General features: G+C 36.6%; 1 protein-coding gene across 2 annotated transcripts in view; it reads right to left on the bottom strand.

The window, feature by feature from the left end:
- The window catches only part of grin2ca (glutamate receptor, ionotropic, N-methyl D-aspartate 2Ca), an 83191-nt gene that overhangs the window by 51954 nt on the left and 18581 nt on the right, over nt 1-12656 (bottom strand). For both annotated transcript variants that reach the window (XM_055194716.2, XM_055194715.2), the window contains exon 3: nt 5890-6334. In XM_055194716.2, coding sequence (XP_055050691.2) covers nt 5890-6315 — 426 coding nt within the window. In that variant the 5' untranslated portion in view covers nt 6316-6334. The remainder of the gene's footprint in view (nt 1-5889; nt 6335-12656) is intronic.

Genomic DNA, 12656 nt, shown 5'->3' with positions numbered 1-12656 from the left:
AAGATCCCCTTTTGACATCACAAGGGGAGACGAATTTCAATAACAAATTTTTTACATGATTGCAGAGAATGGTTTACCAAAACTAAGCTACTGGGTTGATCTTTTTCACATTTTCTAGGTTTACAGAAGCACTTGGGACCAAATTATAGCACTTAAACATGGACAAAATCAGATTTTCATGATATGTCCCATTTAACAGTTATGAGACTGAAACCAATTTAAACCACCAGATTTGCCTAAAGTGAGACTATCGCTAGTACAGTACACAGGGAAAGTGGGCAGCAGGGTGACCATCTGGTGTAACAGTGGCATTCATCAGTTAAAACCTGAGATGGCTGTCGAAAGTCCACTGGGTAAAGCCGTGCCAGCCTGCCAACAGCAGATAAAATGAGAGTAATTCAGCACCTTATAGTCTCATCCACGGCTCTCGTGTAACACAAACCAGTGCAATGGGTCTATTTTAGGCCAAGCGAGTATATTGTACTCTACTGGTATTGATTTGCAAATCAATGGCCGTTTAACCAACACAACGTCTTTATATCTTATAAAAAGCTTGTTTTGTTGCATAAAACAATGTGCCTTGTAAGAACAGCATCTTTAACTCGTGCATAACATGCCACAATAATGTGCTATTAATGTTAAAAGGTTGCTGAAAATCCATCTATCCATTGTTTAATAGCAGAAAAGTACATTAGAAGCCTGAATATGTATGTACAGTAATGTAATAATCCATTTGTCTCTTTGGATCTGGTAGCAATAAAAAAAAATATCAGCAGATATATGGATTTATCATTGGACACAAGAAACATTTTGCTTTAGTGAGCTTTGAATCGAAATTCAGTCTAATTTGCTGAATTACTGCATATTGCAACAATCACATTATCAACTGCGTGAGCCAGACGTCAAAGGATTTGATTGCTTCATATTTCACGCTAAATAAAGATTTTATGTCTATATTTATTGTGTGGAAGTCACAGAACTGCGCTTTCTGTTATTGTCCACCGCAATCTGCATAGAAGTAATAAAACAGGGACACGTTGTCGTCTAGCGTCCTGCTGAGCTTCATTTGGACTGAGGGGCAGATGATCATAGTTTCACTGCATGTGTCTAACATTACAGCAATGCACGTTTCCAGATCTGCAGAAATCTCATATAATCTCCTAGTTTTTCAAAGGCAGTCTCGTTTTTTAAATTACTTGAGTAGTAATACCACTGTATCTCTTTAATGCATATTGCTGGAAAAGCAGACTAATTAAAATGGGGAAATATCTTGTTGCATTAGGTTACAGTACAGTTCAGTCTTTTTTAAAACTCAAAAAAGTTATCTTTCAAGATTAAAGTGGTTATCTACACTTTCGGGACAAAGGCACATATAAGCAAAACAAGGCAGTACCTTTTCAAAAAGTACACCTTTCTACCTTAAGGGTGCATATTAGTACCTCAAAAGTACACATGAATGGTACATCAAATGGTACATATTAAAAACTTTTATAAGGGGTACCATCCCAGTGAAAACTTTTTTACCTTTATTTCCGACAAATGTAGGATGGAGAGCTGATAAACACGATATCTGCACAGAAAGGTGCCATATAATCTTTGATACGTATTCAAAAGTTGCCAATAGTGAGGAATTTTGGATTAAGGAACAGTTTATATTATAAACTACACTGTTAAAATTGTCAAAATCAGTGTTGGGGAAAGTTACTTTTAAAAGTAATGCATTACAATACTAAGTTACTCCCAAAAAAGTAACTAATTGCGTTACTTAGTTACTTTTCATGGAAAGTAATGCTTACGTTACTTTTTAGTTACTTTTGCGTTACTTTTTCTTGGCTGAGGCTTGATGTCTTTCAGGCCTTGCAGGTGTTTTTTATGACTGAAAAATTCTGCATTTAGAAATTGCATATTTCATCACAAAAATGTCGAGCTTTGGGAAGCCATCTCAGTTTCTGACTCAAACTGTTCCCACACAGGCGTGTACGCCGTGTAATGTGACTACGTTTAGTTTAATTCAGTAAATAATTTTTTTTAATGTATTTAATTAAACAAAAAAAGTAACTTGCATTATATACATTTAAAAAGTAATGTGTTACTTTACTCGTTACTTCAGAAAAGTAATATTATTACGTAATGCCAGCCCAGTCTCACGCTATTATCACGAAATTTCGTGTTTTTTTGTGATCGTATAACGAATTCCTGTTTTCGTGTGATTATCACGCATTGGTCACTCAACTGCTCTGTCCCACCTTCTTACCATTGTCGCTTCGGTTTAGGGCCAGATTTACATAAAATGGCATCCCTAACCAAACCCAACTCTAACCCTAACGCCAGGCGACATATAAAAAAAAAATCAGAAAAAATAGTATAGATCAATATATAAAGTGACATTCTAATGCAAGCACCAAATCTAACCCTAAACCAAAGCGACAATGGTTTAAAAATAGGACAAAACAGTCGAGCAACCAACACGCGACAACCACACGAAAACAGGAATTCGTTACACGATCACGAAAAAACACGAAATTTCGTGATAATAGCACGAAAAAAGAATCAAAAAAATACGTGACTATATAACGAAACTTTGTGAGACTGGGTAGGTAATGCATGTTACTAGTAATGTGTTGCCCCCAACACTGATCTAAATACAGCATGTACCCCAGCTGTCATTGTGGCATACCCTCTAAAAAAGTCCTAATATGTTTAATTTAGGTATAGATATGTATACATTTGGTACTTATATGTACCTCCGAGGTACTAATATGAACTCTTTAGGTGCAAAGGTGTACTTTTTCAAAAGGTGGCAGCACCCCAGTGAAAGCTGGTGTAGATATTTTGACCATTTCTTCTGTCAGTGTATGCACCTGCCTTATGGTATCTAATTGAAAAAAAGTCATGTATGTGAACAAACGGCACATTATAAATTTAAAGATATAGTTGTAAATTTCAATCAGGGTTTATGTTTCTGCATTGTGCTCAAACAAGTCCTTTTAAACACAATAGTTCCTATTTGCTTCATATAATTTTGTACAATTTTAAATGAACAATGTTTGTTTCTCAAAACTCAATGGCGATTATATTTTTAAGCAACAGAGCTTGCAAATAATGATAACATGATGATTTATTATTTATTAGTCTGTTTTCCCAATGATGTGCTATAAAAGGTTTTCTAGTAATAAACACCGGTTTTATTGCATTTCAGCATTCAGAGACAATGTTTTGTACACTGTAAAAATTATTATGTGCCTTAGTAGATTTAACGAAGTAAAAACTATATTAAAAAATCAACTCAAACTCAAATTTTGGTAAATAAAACAACATAAACGTGAGTAATTTAAGTAATTCTAAATGAACACTATATTACGGAGCCCCTAAGGCAGTGCTTCTCAAATAGTGGGGCGGGACCCCCAGGGGGGTGCTCAAAGCGACACCAGGGGGGCGCGCGAGACCCCGTGGAAAATACTTTTCAGGAAGTGATTTTTTTTGCACTGTCACTTAAAGCCATTACACCCCAATCACGCTGATAAGCCGCTTGAGTTTTTATTATTATTTATAGATTATTTTTAATTTAATTTTTCAGTATCAAATGGTCAAAAAATATTATACTTTAAATAAGGATAGTTTTTTTTCAGGCAAATGTATGCATTTTAAATCTTTTTTGTTACAGACTAAAAAACAATGTTAATAAAGTTATTCTTTGTTGTAAGTTGATTGATATTTCTATTTTTGTGTTTTCTTTAATGTTACTAAAAAGGTTAATGACAAATTATACTTTTTACAGTCGTGGCGGAGAGTTGGGGGGCGCAAAATGTTTACTCCTTCCTAGGGGGGGCGTGACAGAAAATAATTGAGAAGCACTGCCCTAAGGGGACATGGAGCAAAAATTAAATAAAGTTTAGTTTCGCATGCGCAAAAAAATTCTGCACATGAAGGTTTCGCGTGAGCACATGAAACTTAACTTTTTTTACCCCAATGTCACCTTTGTGGCTCGGTACATTATTGAGTCAATTGAACTTAATTTTATAACGTATAATCCACTTAAATTTGCAAGAAGGAAATTAACTTGTTGAAACTATAATGATGGGAATGCATATCATGATGTGTTAATTCAGCTAATGAGCAATAACTGTGCTAATACCAGTACTGAGACCAGTCTCTTTTTACTTGCTCATCATGGTATAAAATAATAAATATAAGAAGAGGTAATGTTACATGATTGAATCCGGAAGATTCAATTAAAGATTGTTATTAAGATTTTTTTAAGTAGATATCAAATTTTTTACAATGTAATTTTACTTAACATTACCGAGCCCCTAAGGTGACATTGGAGTAAAAAAATCTAAAGTTTAGTTTCATGTGCTCACGCAAACCTTTCATGTGCTCACGCAAAACCCTAATTTGAAACTTTATTTCATTTTTGCTCCATGTCCCCTTAGGGACTCCGTATTAGATTTACTTAAACGTAACTAAACCCCTGGTCAGAGCCTGACTCCACCCACTGGCAATATTTGAAAAATGCAAGAAAAGTGGGCAGATCCCAACGGAGATAGAGGGGACGAACTAAGCTCTTACCAATCATGTGGTGAGATCCTAACAAGGGCGTGGTGAGCTTAAACCTGCTTACGTAACGAGTTACTTTTTGGACCCAACATCCAATAGGAAAATTCAACTGCAGTAGCCACCGTTCAACCTGAAGAGGGCAGCACTCAGACGTTTTCACACCATATATTGTAGTATATTGAAACACTTTATATCCAAATGTCAAAAAACGTACTAAAATCAATGAACAGCACTAATAAACCATCATTCTTAAAGATCATAAACTAAAAAAAGTTGGTTAAGTGTTTAGTTACTCTTTAATATTTATTGTGAAAGTTTTTGCAAAAATATTTTTTTCAAGTAATATTCACACAGTAAATTCTACGTATTGTTTTTTTTTTTCAGTATATTTTCTGTTTTGTTTTTTAATTTGACTTTTCAAAATCAGGGTCTCTGTCTCAAACACAAGACTTTACTTTTGTAAAGCATCTTAAACGTATATACTTATAAACTTATATCTTAAACTTATATACATTTTTCTGACATATATTTTGTATGTAGCCATGTGGCGTAATGTACAGCAGTGGTTCTCAAACTGGGGACGTGAGATTGTGCCAGGGGGCCCTAGTTTATGACATTTTCTAAAATACATTAATTTATCATTAAATTATGTGTAATTAAACTGCAGAAAATAAGGCTAAAACCAACAGCAATACATTGTATCATTTAATATGTTTTGTTCAATTCAAATTTGTTTAAAGTTTTATAATGTTGTATGTCATACATTTTTGTTGGGGGGCCATGAAGGGATGCACAGTACACAAGGGGGGCCACACGCTGAAAAAGTCTGAGAATTACTGATGTACAGTCATCCGGTCTTTTTTGTAAAGTAAACATCAAGATGATGTTAAAGCCAATCAGGGTCCAGTTGCAAGAAATCCCTTAAAGGGATAGTTCACCCAAAAATGAAAAATGTGTCATTTTCTCACCCTCATGTTGTTCTAAATCTGTATGAGTTTTTTTAGATTCTGTGGAACACAAAAATTATATTTTGATTATTAATGGTAAGCACACAGTTAATGGTACCCACTGACTTCCATAGTATTTGTTTTTCCTACTATCAATGGGTGGTAACCATCATTTATTAAAATATCTTCCTTTGTGTTTAACATAAGAAAGAAACTCATACAGGTTTGCAACAACATGAGGTTGATTAAATGATGACAGATTTTTCATTTTTGGGTGAACTATCCCTTTAAGTTAAGAAAACCCTTTAATTGTCACTAAGGGGTTTCTTATGTTATGTCTCTAAAAACTGGCATGTGCCCGCATGCTTAAGACCTCGACTCTGACCTTGTGCGGTAAGACAACAGCGGACCCTCCACTGATGCCCAATATGGGCACCGCCGTCTGCGTCGAGATGAAGTCCAGGATCTGAGCCACCGCCTCCGACCCAATGTTATCTTCAAAGACCACTCCGTGCACCCTGTTAGCAGCCAGCGTGTCGCAGATGCGTGTCAGTAGGGTGCGCGGGTTGGTGTTGTTCACCAGCACGGTAATGGGGTTCACCTCCAGCGGCAGGTCCATGAAGTTCTCTCGACTCAGTCGCCCTTTGATCTCCATCTGGTAGGTGGAGCCACTGAAGACCACCGCCACGTTCACGGTGGAGTCAACCATCCCGAACGGTCGGCCCTGGCAACGGGGGGCGGAGCTGACGGACAACAGCAGCAGCAACGGCAGCCACAGTGTGTCGCTGAGACACCCTAGATGAACGCCCATCTCAGTCTCAGCCTACTGCCTGGATGGAAGAAAACAGGGGTGGACAATATGTTAGTTATGGGAAAACAAATTAAGGTTTGAAGTTTCACTGACGTTTGGGTGAATTCCTTTTTTTAACCCATCAAATATTTTAGCTTTAGTCGGAGATCGAACGGCTTTGTAAAGTTACCCAGCTGTTAAGTTGATACACTGAAACCATGCAGTCTGATCCAACAGATGGTGGGCACTGTGAAAAAAATCCCATTTTCTCTCAACAAATGGAGAACATGGATTTATGACCCCTAACTTGTGTGTCTTTTGGCCTTTATTTTTACAGAGCCGTCTACATTAATCCCTGCAATGGAAAGTCAATAAGCAATAGAAGCTAGAAACAGTGCCCTTAAAGTTACCTTATTGGGTTTTAAAAGCTTGTCGGTATGGATAGCAAAACAAACAACCTAAAAGTGAGGTTAATTTGAGCTTTCGATTTTTTATCATCTTCCTTTATATCTCCCTTATTTTATCCATCATGATTACACTCATAAATCCACCAATATCAACGCTTCAATGCTTAAACAACATGAGTATCAATGTGTCAGGGTTATCCCTTAAACTCACTACTGTTTTCAAAGGGATTCGGGTCTTTGCATGGCATTAGCCGTCCAACTGCCTAGACACACGAGTGCCACTTTTAACATGCTGACCAAATTTACCATGTCTCATGAGCCAGACGCCATGTAATCCCACGTAATCCCCTCCTAGTATGTCATGCTTTGCAGCCTGATGGTATCACCTCATCCAGCGTCCCGTGTGGCCAGAGCTCATATAGTAATGCCTTTATTCCTACACTGGGCCATAAAGTAGGTTTACATGGTCTGAAAGGTTTTCGAACACTGTTTGTACATTTATGGACATTTTTGTACAGTTAGGTTAGATTATTCAGCAATGCTTTATTTGTATTGTTACAATCTATACATATGTGACCATATCTCTGCTTAAATCTCATAATCTATTTCAGTCAATTTGCTACTACAACAAACACTACAACAAACACACGGATTGTAGGCAAAAGTTTACTTCCAGAGATTGGTGATGTAGTAAAGACCGACATTATCATAATTCCTCCCGCTTCAGACTCACAGCCTGTAAGTTAAAGGAATATTCCATTTTCTTAAAAGAAAAATCCAGATAATTTATTCACCACCATGTCATCCAAAATGTTGATGTCTTTCTTTGTTCAGTCCAGAAGAAATTATGTTTTTTGAAGAAAACATTGCAGAATTTTTCTAATTTTAATGGACTTTAATAGAACCCAACATTCAATACTCAACTCAACACTCACATTTTTTTTCAACGGAGTTTCAAAGGACTACAAACAATCCCAAACGAGGCATATAAGGGTCCCATCTAGCGAAACGATTGCCATCCTCGACAAGAAAAACAAAAAATATGTACTTTTAAACCACAACTTTTCGTCAAGGTCCGGTCCAGCGCGACCTAACGTAAATGCGTAGTGACGTAGGGAGGTCACGTGTTACATATATAAAACGCACATTTGCGGACCATTTTAAACAATAAACTGACACAAAGACATTAATTAGTATCAGTTGACATACAACAACGTAGGAACGGTCCTCTTTCAACACACTTGTAAACACTGGGGCGGAGTTTCGCGTTCGTCCTCTGTGAGCTCTTGACGTCATGACGTATTGCGGTGACGTAGTGGGGTCAGCTGGCGCATCACGACCGATCTACATGACGAGAAGTTGTGCTTTAAAAGTGTATATTTGTTTTTTTCTTGTCAAAAATGACGGTCGTTTCGCTGGATGGGACCCTTGTGCCTCGTTTGGGATTGTTTGTGGTCCTTTGAAACTCCGTTGGGGGTAGCTGTTGAGTGTTGAGTTAGGTATTGGATGTTGGGTTCTATTAAAGTCCATTAAAATTAGAAAAATCCTGCAATGTTTTCTTCAAAAAACATAATTTCTTCTCGACTGAACAAAGAAAGACATCAACATTTTGGATGACATGGTGGTGAGTAAATTATCTGGATTTTTCTTTTAAGAAAATGGACTAATCCTTTAACTCCTATTAGCATTTGCATTTTGAGCGAATCTTTCAAACATGGTAAGGAGCGTCACATTTCCGGCTGATGTCAGCGGGAATTCAGACCAATCACAACGTACAGATTAGCTGGCCAATCACGGACACAGAGCTTTTCAAATCCGTGTGTGGAATCTGGATCTACAAAAATTTACAAATAATGTGTTTTTAACCATAAACCACGCGAACACATTGTATTATAACAAATAAACAAAAAAAATGTTAGCAATGAAATAGGTGCTCTTTTATTAAACATTAAACACAGGGTGAATTTGATTCGCTCAGCTATAACTTGTTTTTTAGCACAGTCACAATGACAGATTTCGACACAGCAGTTGGTACAGATTGCTCATGCTCTTGCTTTGATATACAGGCTTCGTGCCCTTGTATAAATATCTATCAAATGGAACAATAAGTAAACGCACAACACCTCTTTTGAGCGATGAGACCGACTTATTTCAAAAGACTAGCTTTCCTGTGCAGGTGATAGATTACATTTACATGTCGGCCATAACAGATGTGATAAATGTACTGAAAACTGATGTGGATGCAGACAGTGGAGAACATTGATCTTACAGCTCACACTTACAACAGAGTTAAAGGTGCCTTGTGTAACTTTTAGAAGGATCTCTTGACAGAAATGCAATATAACATGCATAACTATATTATCAGCGGTGTATTAAGACGTTACAAAATTAACTGTATTGTTTATATAACCTTAAAATGAAACGTTTTTATCTACATACAACACGGGTCTCTTACATGAAAGACGCCATTTTCACCACCATGTTTCTACAGTAGCCCTAAACGGACAAACTGGTTAATAGAGCGCGTTTCGTCACTACGTTGTCTCAGGTGATGAGAAATTTGTCCCTTGGCAGCTACTATAGATTCTCTATGCGTTTCGAAAGGGAGTGAGCTGTGGACTGAACGGCAGCAAAGTTCTTGATTATTACGCCAGAATGAGATTATAGTTCCTAGCCATATCTGCCTAGAAAATCGCAACTTTTAATTTTCCGTCTGTCTTAGTACACGATGTAACTACAGAAGAGTCAAGTTTTAAAAAGAAAAAATATCGAAACTCTTTGGTTATTTTTTTGCGCGATGCTAATAGTGTAATCAGATTCAATGAATTATGCTAAGCTATGCTAAAAGTGCTAGCGCCAGACCCGGAGATCAGTTGAATGGATTCCAAAACGGTAAAACTTAATTGTTTAAAGGTGCAGTGTGTAATTTTAAGAACGATCTCTTGACAGAAATGCAAAGTAATATACAAAACTACATTATCAGGGGTGTATAAAGACCATTCATAATGAACCTTTATGTTTTTATTACCTTAGAATGAGACATTTTTATCTACATACCGAGGGTCCCCTTACATGGAAGTCGCCATTTTGTGCCGCCATGTTTCTACAGAAGCCCTTAAAGGACAAACTTTTTTTTTACGAAGCTGTCTCCGAAGATGACATGTTTGTCTGGTGACGCCTACCGTAGCTTTTCTATGCATTTTAAAAGCAAGAGGTGAGCAGTTAACTGAGCCATTGGTTGCCATTCGCAACCTTACCACTAGATGCCACTAAAATTTACACACTGTACCTTTAACTCTAGGGGAGCTGGAAAATAAGCCTATTTTCTATAAAAGTGAAATGTCCCTTTAATGTGTAAGACATTCATTAGTTGAGCCAAAGATATAACAAGACCTATTACTATCAATGGGGATATGTAATATGGCCACTTTGGTGCCTGAAGTCCCACCTTCCTGTTAAAAGAACCAATCATCAATCGATAAAGACTGACAATTCTTTATGGGAAGGGTCTGTATAGAGTCAGAGACACATTTGGCGTTTGTGCACAGTAGCTAAAATTGCATTTATAGTGCAATTTGAGCATAAGAAACAAAAGTTATGGTACAGTTGATGATAATTGTTAGTCAGAAATATGCAGTGTTGAGGAAAGTTACTTTTAAAAGTAATGCATTACAATATTAAGTTACTCCTCAAAAAAGTAACTAATTGTGTTACTTAGTTACTTTTCATGGAAAGTAATACTTACGTTACTTTTAAGTTACTTTTGCGTTTTTCTTACTTGGCTGAGGCTTGATCTCTTTTCAGGTGTTTTTATGGCCGAGTAGTTCTGCATTCAGAAATTGCATATTTCCATCGCAAAAATGTCAAGCTCTGGCCAACCATCTCCGTTTCTGACTCAAACTGTTGCCGCTCAGACGCGCACGCATAGAGTGCGTAATTTTATGTAATTCAGTACATAATTTTTTTTAATTAAATAATTAAACTGAAAAGTAACTCGCATTACTTTTTTAAAAAGTAACTGAAATATTAATGTGTAAATGTATAAAGTAATGCGTTACTTTACCCGTTACTTCAGAAAAGTAATATTATTTCGTAATGCACGTTACTTGTAATGCGTTACTCCCAACACTGGAAATACGTTTGCTTAATTGTGATTTTAGAGATACAGTGGCAAGAAAAATTATGTGAACCCCTAGGAATGAACTGTTTTTTTGCCATAAAATGTTATCTGATCCTCATCTAGGTCACAACAATAAACAAACACGATGTGCATAAGCTCACAAGACATAACTAATTCCAGTTTCTTGTGTCTTTTTTGGAAACACCCATCCATTAAACATTCACAGTGCTGGAGGAAAATGTGAGTATTGTTGGGTCAAATATAAATATTTTCCGTGTTAATTTAACCAAACGGCTGGATTTGTACCTTTTCGACCTAACGCTTTTGAGATTGTAGTGCCAGAAATATCACCCTTTGCCTTTAAGAGATGTAATCCAGTCTACCAATCAACAGCTCCCTCTTTATTCTCTCTCTCTATCTGGGTTTAAAATGTGTCACTGTCCTTACTCGTACTGAGCTGCTATCAGAAAGAAAGTTTGTGTCTGCTCAGATTAGTGATCTGTGATTTGGCTCTCTCTAAGTATGGGCCTTTGAGAACATATACCAGATTAGATCAAAGTATCAAGCAGAGGAATGATCCAGCATGACATGAAGTACCCCACTATGCCCATGCACCATTCCTTAACCATCGGCAATCCTTATTTAAATGAAACTATATATATATATATGTATATATGATGTGTTACAGATAATGTGGTCCTGATCTGATCTCTATAGCAGAATGAAGTAAATACAGAACTGAATACTCAAAGTGTTCAACACCCTCTAGTGGGGGAAAAGAAGAGGAATTTTTTATTCACCAGTGATAACCTTACACCGGCACATGGAAAAGCTGTTATTGATTGTTATTTATACTTTACCATACTGCACATCAACTTGAAAAATAGACCACAGTAACACATCGAAATCTTTATAGAATTGGAACTCTGGAGTCTTTCCAAAAGTATTCATATAACTTCAAGGTCACTGCGGTTTCAAACATTGTAAAAAATAATCCCATTAAAAAGCCCTCACACATCAAGGGGAAGCATACATTTCTTAAATTTATAGTGCTTATAGTATTTCCATCCATCCCTGGGCTCATTTTCATTTCCAATTCCCATTCATTTGAATTTAAATGGAATTGTATTTCAACTTTAGTACATTTTCTGACTCCGATATTTAAAAGAGTTTTGCTCTGTCATAACTTCCTCCGTGCCCTCACTTGACCGAACTCATATCCAGTCGCGGTGGATTGTAATATCAAGAGAGAGAGAGGACAAAAAGGGAAACGGCCAAAGTAATAAACCCCAAAAAATAGCTCTTCTCCTCCTGTGGTATCACATTGAATTCAAATTTAATATTGCACCAGAATGGCATACCAACAAAACATCATGTTACAAACTTGCAAGGGCTAAAAACAGATACACACACACTCCATGTGCCTACATATATTTGTGCAGACTTGATCAGGACCAATATTGTAATGTATCATATTATATATCAGTATCTTATATGAAATTAAATGAGTGAAAGTTTTTTGAAAATGAAACAGGCCACTAAACAGGCCTGAACTATGAACTCTCCAGACTTACGAATATATTTTTAGGCATGATCAATCATTTTATAGTTTGAGGTTACAATGCAAAAAGCAAATAATAAATGAGTGTGAAATGCTTAATAGCTTTAAGTGCAATATTTAATGATCAATTAATGTTTAAAGCTGAATAGTTAAGTTTTCTTAGACAGCAGACTCCAGGCCAGATTTGAACCGGATGTCAGCTTTAGGCCCGGAGTCATCTGCCGTCTGCCTTCAAATTCACAGCTTTGTTCGATATGTTGATAATTTGCACTAA

This window comes from Misgurnus anguillicaudatus, chromosome 19 (assembly GCF_027580225.2).
Source record: "Misgurnus anguillicaudatus chromosome 19, ASM2758022v2, whole genome shotgun sequence".
Lineage (NCBI taxonomy): Eukaryota > Metazoa > Chordata > Actinopteri > Cypriniformes > Cobitidae > Misgurnus > Misgurnus anguillicaudatus.
Note: the sequence above shows the minus strand (reverse complement) of the source record. Positions and strands in the feature narration are given on the sequence as shown.